The sequence below is a fragment of the Euprymna scolopes genome, chromosome 11, assembly GCF_053919585.1.
Source record: "Euprymna scolopes isolate OS-2025 chromosome 11, ASM5391958v1, whole genome shotgun sequence".
NCBI lineage: Eukaryota > Metazoa > Mollusca > Cephalopoda > Sepiida > Sepiolidae > Euprymna > Euprymna scolopes.
In genome coordinates this window covers 2,311,432-2,327,234 of record NC_136492.1, presented here as the reverse complement: position 1 = coordinate 2,327,234, position 15,803 = coordinate 2,311,432, and the positions used below count along the sequence as shown (strand labels likewise).

The 15,803-nt window shown below is 36.5% G+C and overlaps 1 protein-coding gene across 2 annotated transcripts in view; it reads left to right on the top strand.

Moving 5' to 3' along the window:
* The window catches only part of LOC145287723 (adenylate kinase 9-like), a 307,372-nt gene that overhangs the window by 270,757 nt on the left and 20,812 nt on the right, over nt 1-15,803 (top strand). For both annotated transcript variants that reach the window (XM_080135474.1, XM_080135475.1), the window contains exons 34-35: nt 8,922-9,080; nt 11,272-11,467. In XM_080135474.1, coding sequence (XP_079991600.1) covers nt 8,922-9,080; nt 11,272-11,467 — 355 coding nt within the window. The remainder of the gene's footprint in view (nt 1-8,921; nt 9,081-11,271; nt 11,468-15,803) is intronic.

Sequence of the window (15,803 nt, the reverse complement as noted above, 5' to 3'; positions counted from 1 at the left end):
CAAGTCAAAATAAAGAATTTTTTATTTTGACTTGACTTATCTGAAGAGATCGGCAGGATTATATTATTGGCCTGTCGATTGAAACAATTTGTAATGATTTAAGCACCCCCCCAAAAAAAACTCGAGGTTATACATACATACATGGTGGATTCTCTCATCGAAGACGATGAATGAGGGTTCAGTATGCAATCTTCAGCAGCTCCCAAGCTCTGTGACACCACATGCATAATCGCAATCCTGTAGACGTCCGGCACACTCCTCCGCAGATGGTGAACTTTCATATGCTCGTCGATCAAAGATGCCTTCTCGAGTGAACAGATAACCCTGCTTTGCTGCGTGCTTTGAAACCACAGTTGCATACATATTCATTTTTAGGTGGATGTTTCTTGTGTTTTGCCTTCATATTTGCACAAAGGGCGTCCCTATGACAAAGGCGGTTATGTTCAAATTCTTTGGTCCCCAGGAAACACATCTTCCTCCATTCTCTGCGATCCCCTGCTGCACTTTCCCACTTTCAGGTTGTCTTTTAGTTTATCTTTGTAACGAAGGAGTGGACGCCCTATTGGACGGCAAGAATTTGTCAGTTGCCCATAAAAAGTTGCTTAGGAAATTTTGAGTCATCCATTCTTACAAGATGACCCGACCACCGCATTTGTATCCTGATCAAAAATGATTCAATACCAGTGATTTCACATCTCTCCAGTAATTCACTGCCATCCAACATTGCAAATAAAATGCAGGCATCTCATATAGAAGGAGTCAAGCTGATTTATATGCTTGCGGTACAAGGTCCATGTTTTGGCACCATACAGAACAGTAGGCAGAACAACAGATTTGTAGACTGCCACCTTTACTTTTAGAGACACATCGTGGCTGTTCCAGAGTCTGTGTCGCAACCTACCAAATGCCTCACTAGCTTTATTAATTCTACATTGGATGTCCTTTTCAAATTTAGCATCATCAGACACAATAGAACCGGTGGGATCCTTCTACCGCTCCAGAAGATATCTCACTACTGATGCAATTCTCTATCTATATAAAAGCCAAGTACGTCCAAGGATGGAATACTGCTGCCATATCTGGGCAGGAGCTGCTAAAAACAGCCTATCCTGCCTTGACAGAGTACAAAATAGACTTTGTGGCTTAGTGGGGGATGCCCTTTTCTCTTCCCTGCAACCTCTCTCCCACAGAAGAGACGTTGCGAGCCTATCCTTGTTTTATCGTTATTTCCATGGCAGGTGCTCGTCTGAACTCCAATCTCTGGTCCCCCTCACCAATCTTTCACGAAAAACACCCATCTAGCTGAATCCACTGTGAAAAATTTACCCCCCTCTTTATCTGTGCCTAAATCAAAACGTAGATTCCATGAACAAAGTTTCTTTCTTAGAACTGCACGCCTGTGGAACTCTGTTCCGTCTGCCTGCTTCCCACCTGACTACAACTTGGATGTGTTCAAGTCCAACGTAAACAAATTCCTAATGAACCGCCCCCTTAAGTAAACACTTCATCAAATCTCCACACTAACGTACTGTACTTGCAATAACCCTTATCCCTGAGTGGCTTCCGGGCCTTGATAAGTGGTGACCTCCGTGTAAAAAAAAAAAAAAAAAAAAAAAAAGCCGAGGTATGTAAAAGAAGATACTGTTTTCAAAGCTTCACCATCAACATATACCACTGGTTGTGAAGAGGACGTAGCGTTTGGTTTTGGCTGGTGAATAATTTCAGTCTTTTTTATGCTAATTTTAAGACCGAAAGCCTTACATGCACTAGAAAAGCTATTGAGGATGTTCTGCATGTCATCAAGACTATGGGTGACAAGAGCACTGTCATCAGCATAAAGGAGGTCAAGAACAGTCTGCACAGAAGCCTTGGTTTTGGCCTTGAACCGTTGCTGGTTAAATAATACTCCACTTGATCGATACTAAACACCTATGCCTTCACCTATATATGTATATATATATGTGTGTGTGTGTGTGTGCGTGGTATACACACACACACACACACACTAGTAGGCTGCCCGGCACGGGCAGGTCATAAAATACGCTTAAATATGATATTTTGATTAATGCAGATTTCGTATTCATTATTATATTATATTGGACTCAACATATAGTAATGAGGGTTTGTATTACTGTACACATAGATTCGAAAAAGTTGTCAAAAAACAAATATAGAACAAATAAATGTTATCAAAGGCAAGATAAGTTACTTTTCTACCTAACTGGATATAATTCACGTGTTTTTATTCAGTGTAACATGTTTATTCAGCTCGAAAAACATGCAATGTTTACCGATGTATTGGAAAATTCAAAATGGCAGCCGACTGTCTCTCGGAGAGGGTACGTTTGGGAAAAGGTGTTATAAATAATAAACTAGACAAAATACTGTTAGAAATTCGCTCAATATATGTTACCGTGACATAAGTTGACATGTATTCGGTTGTTTTCTAACAGTATTTTGTCTAGTTTATTATTTATAATACCTTTTCCCAAACGTACCCTCTCCGAGAGACAGTCGGCTGCCATTTTGAATTTTCCAATACATCGGTAAACATTGCATGTTTTTCGAGCTGAATAAACATGTTACACTGAATAAAAACACGTGAATTATATCCAGTTAGGTAGAAAAGTAACTTATCTTGCCTTTGATAACATTTATTTGTTCTATATTTGTTTTTTGACAACTTTTTCGAATCTATGTGTACAGTAATACAAACCCAGTAATGATTTAAAAGGTTAAAAAAAAAAAAAAAATGACTTATCCACCACCACCACCGAGAATTGAAACCAAAACGTTTAGCTCATGATTTAACGTTGATACTATGAAGACATGTTTGCTGCAAGGCTAAAAATTAAAACATGAACCAATTCCCATTACATTACGCATGCATATTCGTAATGCCGTCGTTCGACCTTTACTGGCAAATTCCATTTTTTAAACTTTCACACTTTTTCACCGATTTTCCCCTGCTAAAACACAGATATAAAGTCCTGCATGAGTTCTAATACACTATTTATTAAGTTTCGTGTCTGTAAACCAAAAAACTGACAGAGGAGTTTGGTAGACCAAAGTTTTTAAACAAATATATATATACGCATACACAAATATATATAGAAAGAGGTTTGTGTTTACTATAACCTTTTCACGCAAATATTACACAAGAATAAATCATGTAGAATATCTGCATGAATATAATTACACGTAATAGTTAACTAATGGAGAGTAGATAATACAGTGGATGTGTTATCGGCAGCTCCAGTAACTCTCGCTTCATCTATTTTGTCATTCAGTCCTCATTCAATGAGTGATTTTTCTGACAAAGGGTGAAGAAAAAGCTGCTTAAAGGTCGGTAGTACTTGGTTACCAGTAGTCTGAGATGTCGGAAATTTTTCTGTCTCTGTCTGTCCTTGTGGCCATGTCACTAGTAAGGGTGCTGGAGGTAAACGTTTGTCTGGGCTGACGTTATCCGCCTGATAGTCAGGGACCCAAACCTTGGATTAACCACTAAGGAGGCTGTCCTATCAGCAGGCGCAAAGTACTGGGACTGCTGTATTGCCATTTCGTGAGTGGATCTGGACCATGCAGTAGTCTCTGGTGGGGCCTCTGATGCCATACTAGTGGGTAATTGTTACGGCTTTACCTTTTTGTGTGCTACAAAAAAAAAAAAAACTTTCCTGTCTTTTTCTCTCTTACTTTCCCTCTCTGTACTGCTCTAACCAAGTATGCCGACCTATTCCACAAATCCCCAAACCTCAACATGAAATATATCCAGAATAAAAACTCGATTAAACCTAGAACCCCATCTTTCAACGTAGACCCCTACTACCAGGTCTCCTTCTCCAACATCAGGGGTCTACGTTCCAACCTTCCAGAGGTTGAAACCCAATTACAGGAGACGAAACCGGACATATTATTTCTAAGTGAAACTGGAATAGGACCGACCACTACCCTAGACGAGTTCATAGTTAACGGATACTCAAATTTAACAGCTAAATCTGACCCCCAAGATCGCCATGGGCATGGAATATGTGCCTACATTAAGGATGGCTTCCCGTGTGGCAGGGATATCTCTAGAGAAGATCCTAATTTACCCTATATGTGCTTCAGGGTTGCACTTGCTAACACCACTGCATTTATATTTGCCCTCTATAGGCCCCACAACAGCGGAGTTACTATCTTTAAGAGCATATCTGAGAAAATTGACCACATACTGTCTTCACATCCCTCGGCTAACATCCACATATGTGGTGATTTCAACGTCCATGACGTGGAATGGCTGACCCATTCAAATAAGACAGACGATGAGGGAAGGTTTTGTCATGATTTTGCCATTGCTTATGACCTCACTCAGATTGTTCGCGAACCCACCCGTGTCCCCGATACACCCGGTCAATATGCAAGCCTCTTAGACCTTTTTCTATCAACTTCCCCTGAGCTATGTTCATGTTCCGTTCATTCTCCTCTAGGATCCTCCGACCACTCCGTCGTATCAGTTAAGATAAAAACGAAATGTAAGAAGCCCCCAGACGTACCCCTCCACCGTACTGTATACCGATACTCTATGGCTGACTGGGATAGCTTCCGTACATTCATATCTGATTTACCTCTGCACTCCATGTTTAAAAAGGATGTGTCCTCTATAGTATCAGATCTGACCGAATGGTTAATTGTAGGCATAGACCAATTCATACCATCCAAAAAATTTCAACAAAAACCTAACAGCCAGCCATGGTTCTCCCCAGAATGTGCTGCTGCTATCGCGCACAGAAATCACTTTTTCCATAGCTACCAACGTAATAGATGCACTGAAACTAAAGCTGCTTTCAGGTCTGCCAGCAACCACTGTAAAAGAGTAATAAAAAATGCAAGAGAGCTATATGCCCAGTCTGTTAAATCCAAGGTAGCTGATCAGTGGCTTGGATCCCACCAGTTTTGGCAAATAACAAATAGGATCCTGAACAGAAGTGTGCGTTCTATACCAACCATTATCAATGAACCAGAGGTCATCTCGTCAGCGTCAGACAAGGCCAAACTATTTGCAAAGAACTTTGCAGCTAATTCTACCCTATGCGACGAAGGCCATCAACTCCCCATATTTCCTCCTATAACACAGAACAAGCTGGGTAGCATACAAATATCCGTGCATGAGGTCGCCAAGCTAATAAAGAACCTAGATTCCAGTAAAGCAACTGGCCCTGATGGCATCCCAATTATAGTGTTAAAAAATCTTCAAACAGAACTTGCTCCCATACTTACGAAACTATTTAAGCGCTGCCTTAAGGAGAAGTGCTTTCCGACTCCCTGGAAGACGTCTTCAGTTTGCCCTATATTTAAGAATTCAGGTGATAAGTCATCTCCCTCTCAATACAGACCTATAAGTCTCCTGTGTGTTATGAGTAAGTTGCTGGAATCCATATTAAATAGAGAAATAGTCAACCACCTCAGCAGGAATAACCTTCTTAGTGACACACAATATGGTTTCCGCTCTGCAAGATCTACCGCAGATGTGCTGACAGTTATTTCCCACAGGATAAGTGAATCTCTTGACAAAGGCTTTCTTTCTAGGGCAATTGCTCTTGACATATCAAAGGCCTTTGACAAGGTATGGCATAAGGGTCTACTTCACAAGATTTCCAGCTACGGTATAACGGGAAATGTTTTCTCAATCATTAAATCATTTCTCTCCGATAGGCTCATAAGAGTAGTGGTCGATGGACAAAAATCGGAGGCCTGCAATATAAATGCTGGAGTCCCCCAGGGGTCAATCCTGGGCCCAACTCTCTTCCTGATCTACATCAATGACCTCCCTAAACACATACTTAAATCATTCGTTGACATCTATGCTGATGACACAACCATCTACGGCAACACATCAAAAGCTGTAAATGACAAAGTTCTCTCTGATTCTCTCTCCTCTGATCTCGAGCGCGTGGTTCAGTGGGGGAAGATGTGGCTGGTTACCTTTAATGCATCCAAAACCAAACTCCTATCCTTACATCATCAACGTTCTGATCCCCATCTGGCATCAATTGTGATGGATGGCTCTCGTCTGGGTGAGGCTCCGTGTTTTGACAAGCTTCTGGGTTTGACCTTTACTCCTGATCTGAAATGGAACACGTACATCAAGTCTGTTGCCAAGGTCGCTGGAAAGATGGTGGGATCCTTCTACCGCTCAAAAAGATATCTCACTACTGATGCAATTCTCTATCTATATAAAAGCCAAGTACGTCCAAGGATGGAATACTGCTGCCATATCTGGGCAGGAGCTGATAAAAACAGCCTATCCTGCCTTGACAGAGTACAAAATAGACTTCGTGGCTTAGTGGGGGATGCCCTTTTCTCTACCCTGCAACCTCTCTCCCACAGAAGAGACGTTGCGAGCCTGTCCTTGTTTTATCGTTATTTCCATGGCAGATGCTCGTCTGAAATCCAATCTCTGGTCCCCCTTCGCCAATCTTTCACGAGAAACACCCGTCTAGCTGAATCCACTGTGAAAAATTTCCCCCACTCTATATCTGTGCCTAAATCAAAACGCGGATTCCATGAACAAAGCTTCTTTCTTAGAACTGCACGCCTGTGGAACTCTGTTCCGTCTGCCTGCTTCCCTCCGGACTACAACTTGGATGTCTTCAAGTCCAATGTTAACAAATTCCTAATGAACCGCCCCCTTAAGTAAACACTTCAGCAAATCTCCTCACTAACTTAATGTACTTGCAATAACCCTTATCCCTGAGTGGCTTCCGGGCCTTGATAAGTGGTGATCACTGTGTAAAAAAAAAAAAAAAAAAAAAAAAAAAAAAAAAAACTGAAAAGACTAATAAGGGAATTAATTAAAATGAATGTTTAAAAGAATATGCAAATTCGCTAGATCTTTTGCAGATGAATGCCATTTCACAACCTATATATGACAAAGTTGTATTTTCTTTTAAAAGAAAAAAAGGGTTTTTAATATGAATATGGATACACAAAAAACAAATTTATCGGAATATATCTATATATACTAGCATGGGTACCCGGCGTTACTCGGATGTTTGGAGGTGTATGTTGAGCAAAAAAAACAAACAAAAAACGTCAATTGTTTTTAACTTTGACCCCTATTATGACCCCTTAACGTTTATTGTTTTGGGCTCAAATGGAGTTATTAAGTTAGATCCATGGTCAAGAAACCTATATCTAAAATTTCAAGTGTTTAGACCCCAAATTGTCGGAGGAGTTTGGTAGAGTTCTCAAAGGTCAAATCGTTGAACTTTGACCCCTTAACAGCCAAATTTCTGGCCGAAAACCAATCACATCGATTTTCCCAAATCTCAGTACGCTGTATATCAAATTTCGAGTCTGTAGACTGAAAATTGACAGAGTTATTGCGTAGGGAAATGTACACACACAGACACAGACAGACAGACAGACACTTTCACTTTTGTAGATATGCTAGCATTTCAACCCGGCGTTGCTCGCACACATTAGCCTGCCGCCCGGCCTTTTCCCGGTCGTACAATATGCTTAAACATGATATTTTAATTCATACAAATTGCGTATTTATTATTATACAATCAATCCTCTATTGATTATTATATATTACGAGGAATAATGTTCCTGGAGGACTAAAAAAAAATAAAATAAAATAATATAAAATAATAATAATGATAATGTCGTTTATCAAATTCCGTCTGCATTTGTTTCCAATATCACGTCAGTTGATATTTGGACTTGACGATCTTAAACATAGTCTTTCATCTCTTATAGATGAACAGGAATTTTTGCAGGGAATAATATATGCTACACCGGCCGGTGTAAGGTAAAACATTCCCCTTTAAAAATTATTCTTTTTTATCTATAAGGGAAAAACTATTTTTAAGATTGGATCTTTCTCAATTTTCGATACTTGTCTGATGAATAGCATTCTTTGAAACTCCATGGAATAAGGACTTCAGAAATTGTTTTTTGGAGTATTTAGTCGAGCAATAAATTTGGATTGGTAGCTTGTCTCATTATTTTCCATTCGACTACCGGCGAATGTCCGCTTTCTTTGAGTTCCCAGTATTTATTCGCTAGTGTTGTTTTTATACGGTGTTTTTATTTAAGCTACAACGTGCTGACATTTAGACGACTCATGTAAATTATGCCTCCATGAAAAATTTGCTATCCTGTACTTTAAAGAACCCCAAAATCTATTAAACTGTAGACGAGAAATAGCAAACAACTGTGTTCACAAAATAAAACTTACTCTAGGATAGCGATACAAAATAGCTTTAAAACTAATAATAACAATAGAAAACAAACAAATAAATAAATTAAATAAACAGGAATATACATAAACGATCACACATATATGTATATATATATATATATATATATATATATATATATATGTGCATGTATGTGTGTACACATAGGTATATTTATATATAAAAAAAAAAGAAAAGGAAAACGTCTACCTTAAACCACTAACCTAGTTCTAAAACAGATCCTTTGTTCGATAAAATGCATGCCCATTGGCTGATAGGAAGGGCGCGGTGGATACTAGAAAGCTGATTGGCTAACTAAAAATCCTCAACATATATAAAAACAAGAAGCAACTACAGAATTCGCGCATAAGTCTGACGAATCCTATAGTGGATGAAACGCAGAATATTCAGTGTAGCTTAATCGCCATATATATTTTATAAATTACTAACTAGCTCTACCTACGTATTGAGCACTTTTGAAGTAAATACTTAAAGTTTACGCATAAATCTATACTTTCGTATATTAAATTTATGTGAGTAAATGAAGTAGCTATATATATATATATATATATATATATATGTGTGTGTGTGTGTGTGTGTGTGTGTCAGTACATATTTTCATTTTGCCACTGTTGTTAGTTTTTGTCATCTGTTGAATAAAATATTTACGAAAAAATCTCAATTTCACTTTTCCAGATAAAGCTGCTTCTCTCCGCGGAATGTGCGTGACACATAAAGATTTTATCGACCATTTAGGCGATTTCGATCAATTCTGCCCGGTCAGTTTAAACTTGAATGATGAGCTGGTTGACTGTTCTGCGGACTCTTCGATGGATTTAGTCGCGGAATTCAGAGGTGAGTCCCCAAACTAATAACGCGTTATTTCAAACTTTCAAAAGTTATTTTTTTTATTTGGAAAATATTTTAGAATGAATTGCTTACTAAAATTATGTTAGCTAGTAGTAGTTATAGTAGTAGTAGTAGTAGTAGTAGTGGTAGTAGTGGTAGTAGTGGCGTGCAGAAGTCTGGAAATGCCCATTACTTGATTGTATGCTCCAGATACTCAAGTATAAGTCATGGTTCTAAGTGAAAGGTAGTTTGAATATGATTGGACGAGCCCTAATTTGGATGCCCAGAGCCACCACATATCAGCAGCAGTCCTGCCACTATACTATGTAATATTTTTGATAATTAAATGTTCTATATGTACGTGTGAGGTATATTATACGTGCGTCTCTTATCCACTTTCTGAGAAAGATGACAAAAGGAGACGTTCGCTGAGAGTTTCAAGATTTTATTTGGAAAGAAATGACTCAGCAGAGAGAGACTAATGATCTCTTTACTAATTATTCTTAACTTTCTAACTTGACTGAAATGAGTGACTCACACGGACAAACATTTTGCTTAGATTAGTTTTCGATATTGATATGAATCTATTATATACAGTGTTGGTCATCCATACCTTAAAATTTGTGTGACGTCACTTCTGCTGAATGGATTTGTTAACAAAGAAGTGAGACTCTTAACAAAAGCCACCATATTTATAGAGTAAAGTGATATTGTGCTGATTAATCTGTATTAATTCCTAACTTCATCGAATGGATACCATAATACTTAGTTTGCTGCACCTTATCATAACAAAAAACAATAAAACATTTGTCAGTTAATAATTTTTCATTATGTAATCGAGTGAAGATAATGACATACGCACACATATATAAAATGAGTTCATCCAAGGTCTAGAAAAAAAATGATCCCAGAGTCATTCAGAGAATAACTGCTTTGGTAACGTGTCATGTTGAATTATCGGAGATGTTTGGGTTCAAAGCAACAGAGTTGTTCTGGATCATGTAGTGTTAAATCATCAGAGGTGTTCGGGTTCAAATTGACGGAGTTGATTGGAACTGTATCATGTTGAATCGCCAGAGGTGTTCGGGTTCGAATCAACAGAATTGTTTGGGATAGTGTCATGTTGAATCATTGGAGGTGTTCGGGTTCGAATTGACGAAGTTGTTTAGGATCGTGTCAGGTCGCATGGATGATATTGTTTGGAACGTGGCTGCCGTGTGTGATAACAATGTTTTTTGTTCTCTCTTCCCTTGTGAAGCAACATTAACAACTGTCTCATGCAACCCATGACCGATTCGCAGTCTTCAGTCTCATGGCAGGCAGACCAATTTGTAAACCTTTGTTTTCTTGCGTTCGAAATGCAAGAAATAATCGATAAATAATAAAAGCAAACAATGTTTCATTTTTTTGCTTGCAAATCATCCGATGCAATTCTAATAAAATGGAGCATTGTTGCCACATCTGGGCACGAGTTCATTGGTACGCCCTTGATCCAGCCTTGACAGAGTTCAAAATCGGCTTCGGAGCCTAGAAGGTGACGCCCTTTTCTCTTCCTTGCAACCTCTTTCCCACAGGAGAGATGTTGCGAGCCTGTCTCTACTTTATCATTATTTTCATGGCAAGTGCTCGTCTGAACTCCAATCTATGGTCCCCCTTGCCTGACTTTTATGAAAAACACCCGTCTAGCTGAAAACACTATCAATAATTTGCCCCACTCTTTATCTATGCCTAAACCTAAACGTAGATTCCATGAACAAAGCTTCTTTCTTAGAACTGCACACCTGTGGAACTCTCTTCCGGTTACCTGCTTTCCAGCTGACTATAATATGGTTGTCTTCAAGTCCAATGTAAACAAATTATTGATGAAGTAATCTAATTTACCAAATTTCCACTACTAACAATTACTACGATATTGTCCCAATGACTAACACACACCCATTAACCCTTATTCTCGAGTGGCCCTGGGCCTTGGTAAGTGTTGAGTCCTTTATTAAAAAAAAACAAAGCAAATATTTTTATGTTAACAATTTTTTTTTATGTTAAAAGTACTCTTTTCTTTTAAATGATTTTTCCTTATATTTCATGAGCGATGTTTTGACACAGGGGGAAGAATTGCTGCTGCTGTGTCGGCTGTTGGTTTAAGTGGTCTATTTATGAATTTTCTTTTTGGAATGATTTCTTTTCTCTATTCTGTAAGGGTATTATTACAAAATGGCCAGCAAAGAAAACTTACAGTTATTCCTCGACGAACCTGAGAAGTTTGTTCCGCCAAATGCTCCTCGTACATTGCCTCCGCCTCATCTACTACCAAAACGGCTCTCATCTTCATTGGATGATATGGAAATGGCACTGATGGGATATTGCCCAGTCACTTTCTTGGATGGAAAATGCAGGTAAATTTTTATAGAATTTTTAAACATTTATAAGCACAATATATTTGCAACACTGATAGTTTATTGTCTCTAATGAGTAGCCAACTCGACTAAAGACAATGTTTTTCATTACGAGCAATGAAAAACATATGAGACAGTAAAGAAAAAAAAAATGTAAACATTCGACGAAATAAGAAATAAAAAATAACCAAAAATTATGATTGTGAATTGATTCTTCACTTTGATCAGTATATTGGCACTGAATTCGGAAACACCACTTCATTGAGCTTGTTATTTAAAACAGTTTGGACGATATTATAATGGATATACATCTTTAAAATATATACTTTTTATATAAACTCAGGATATCTATATATCTATAAAAGTTGTGTGTATGTATGTGTGTGAGTGTGTGTATTGTTACGACTCGGCTATCTCCACGGGGAACTGTAGAGATATGATCGCAACGATAATAAAAAAATAATTTTTTTTTCTTCCGGGATTAAAACGTAAATAAATAAATACGGGAAGGGATTATCCAAATTCTTCAGAGACAACGGTAGAACATGACAGAAAAACACAACTGAAATAACAAACAAAAGGCCGATGGGAATTATGAATGTAAATTTATTTATAACAACACAAACATAAATAAAAATGCAATTATTTTGATAATTTAAAGAAGTAATGCATGAAAGAGAATGTTCAAGAAAAATGCCCGATCTCAATACGACATTTTCATACTGGTTATTGTCGTCTGCTCAGTTCAAACAAAGAGAGAGAGAGAGAGAGAGTAAGGGAAAGAGATAGAGAGAGAGAGATTTTGCTTCATTCACTGTCTTAGCGACTTTATTTCTTCTTCTTCTTATCCGATTTCCTTCGTTCTTCTTCTTCTTATCCGATTTCCTTAAAAAAAAAACTGGCTCCAAATATATCAAATAGACTCCTTTTCCAATATTTATTAAGTGCACCTCCTCGACTTTTATCCACTGCAGTATTACTGCTAATCTTATATCTGTTCCCAGTGTCGCCGTTGTCGGCTGCTTCCCTCAGCAGCGAGGAGCAGACTGTCTCTTGTGTCCTTTGTAAGCGCGCAGGTTAAAGCGCCCCCATCTCTCTATATATATATTTTCACCTCCACCTCTCTATACAGCCTGCCAGCATTCGCTAGCTGATTTCTTTTTTTTTTTTTTCTTTCTTTCTCTTCTACTGTCAGCGCTCATTAGCTATTCTTTCTTTTTTTTTGACCACTCTCTATATATCTCTTCATATCCTCTCTCGTTGTGATTATTTTCTTGTTTTTGTTTTGTTTTTTTTTGACTGAGCGCAGACGACAGTACAATTGATGAAAATAAAACAAAAACAAACAAACTCCTATTCTCTCTCGATTTCGAACAACATATAAAAGAATAATTAATTACATTTTTTTTTACTAAAAATCTAACAGTATGTATGTGTATGATTGTGTGTATGTGTGTGTGTGTGTTTATTTGCCTATTCAATTTTCAGTGTACAGACTCGAGATATGACATAAGGGGTACTGAGATTTGGGAAACATTGAAACATTCGGAGACAAGATACAGCAGCCCAAAGATATACTGACTGAACTTAAAACAAATTTTATAATAGAGCTCAATAAGAAATATCTGCCTTACGACAAAAAATGCTAGTTTTATTTTGGTGTCTTAAACCCCCCCTCTACTTTTGCTGATGAGGAGATTATGTTCTAAGACGAAACCTTTTGTCAATTATTTTCAATAATTTTTGCCAATTCGTACACTCAAGTTGATTTTGTTTGTTTTTCCTTTTGAAACGAATTTATGATTCACAATTATTAATTTTTTTTACTAAATATGTGTGTGTGTGTGTGTGTGTGCGTGCGTGTGCGTGCGTGTATGTGTGTGTGTGCGTGCGCGCGTGTGTGCGTGTGTGTGCATGCGTGTGTGTGTGTGCACGTGTGTGTGCGCGTGTGTGTGCGTGTGTGTGTGTGTGTGTGTGCGTGTGTGTGTGTAAAGGAGCATAAATAAAAACTGTAAACAAAAAATTGCATGTGAAATTTATTTTTCAACAGAATGATAATTAACAAATCCTTATTCCGCGGAATTCCAAAGAATGCGAAGATGGATCTAATTTTTTTTCAACTGATTCAGATGATTAATTTTAATTACATCAGATTGGAATATTACCAAACTTGATCATTGTAAATTGAGATTGATGGGATTTCCATATATATATATATATATATATATATATATATATATATATATATATATATAGCAAAAATGGTAATTAGTAAAAAGCTGAAGAAATTGCTCAATACTATTGTCGAGCAAAGATATGTTATATTTTTTATTACCGTTTTATCTGTTTAGTTACACATGTTTCGGTTACCGAATTGTATTAGCGATCCAGTAACCTCGTCATACTTTACAGAAATGGTTATTATGATTTGGAAAAATTATATTCGAAGGAATACGAAAAAAAAGCGAAAGACTGAAAAATGTGGAAAAGAAAGAAAAAAGAAGGGGGTGGAGATCGACAGTAGTTAAGGTTTGAGGTTTAAAAAACATTAGGTGGTTGTGAGTGTTAGGGGGAGTCTAGGAAGTTCATCTAGGTGCGGATAAAGAAACCAAGTTTTTATAAACAGTCTACAAATATTTTATTTGTATTTTATGACCACCATCATACAATGCAGTTTCATACAATGTCAAAACCAGCAAAATTTTTAGCTTTGTTATAAATTTGCTAACATATCTCTTTCCTTTGAAGAGAAGAATCTTGCATTCTTTGAAAATCCGTGGAATAAGAATTTATGATCTTTGTTTGAGGTATTCTGTTTAAAATAAATTTTACATGGAAATTTTATTTTACGGTTTTCATTTATCAAGCTCTACTTCCTATTGTCATCGTATTGAACTTTTTTATTTGGTTGCGATTAATATTTAAATATTTATATTTATATTAGATTGAAGTTTATATTTGCTTTTGTTTAGTAAAATTTTCTTATCTACTGCTTGATATATATATATATATATATATATATATATATATATATATATATATATATCAAGCAGTAGATAAGAAAATTTTACTAAACAAAAGCAAATATAAACTATATAGTGTTATAATGGAATAATTCCAGGAGGAAATCCGGGTATGAGAGCTCAATGTGGTAAACAGAGCAATAACATAAAAATATAACACGGAAATTACATAATTGTCGATGCAATAATTTATTTCAACCTTATGGTATTTTCAAGCATCTAAATCAGACAATTACTTCTTTTTTTTCAGTATCAAAAATGTAATTGTCTGATTTAGATGCTTGAAAATACCATAAGGTTGAAATAAATTATTGCATCGACAATTATGTAATTTCCGTGTTATATTTTTTATTTTATTTTTATTTTTATTTTTATATATATATATATATATATATATATATATATATATATATATATATATATATATATATATATATATCCAATGGGATTGGATCCTGCTCCATTTCGGGCAAATTTGTATTTACATAGACTCGAGTATATATATATATATGTGTCATCACTATTAAAAACAGATATATCTAAAACATATAACTTTCATGGGTGTAGGAGATTTATAGATGACCTTATATGTATAAACGATAATGATGAATTCGAAATAAATAAACATCTTATATATCCAAACGAATTAAAATTGAATTGTGAACATAGAGGACAACAGGCTACATTTCTGGATTTAGATATAAAAATTGAGGATGGGATTTTTCTTTATAAAATATTTGATAAAAGAAACGCTTTCCCCTTTAAAATAGTACGTATGCCCCATAAAGATAGTACCTGCCCTGTTTTTATGTTTTATGGAACCATTATGTCAGAGTTTTTGAGAATAGCTCGCGTTACTTTAAAATTAACAGATTTTATACAACCAGTTCCTAGTTTAGTAATAAGGATGATAAAACAAGGTGGGGATAAAAATAAAATATTTAAACAGTTAAATTAAGCATTTGTTCGTTATCCTGATGCTTTTGAATCGTTTAAGATAAACCAGACTATATTTATTTTTTTTTTTTTACATAGGCATCACCACTTATCAAGGCCAAGAGGCCACTCAAGGATAAGGGTTAAAGAGTGTACAGTAGACATTGGACAATATAGCAATCATTAGTAATGAAAATTTGGTAAATTTGATAACTTATATAGAACGGCTCATTAAGAACTTATTTACGTTAGACTTGAACACAACCATATGGTAGTCAGCCGGAAAGCAGGAAAACAGAAGACAATTCAACAGGCGTGCAGTTCTAAGAAAGAAGCTTTGTTCATGGAATCTACGTTTAGGTTTAGGCACAGATAAA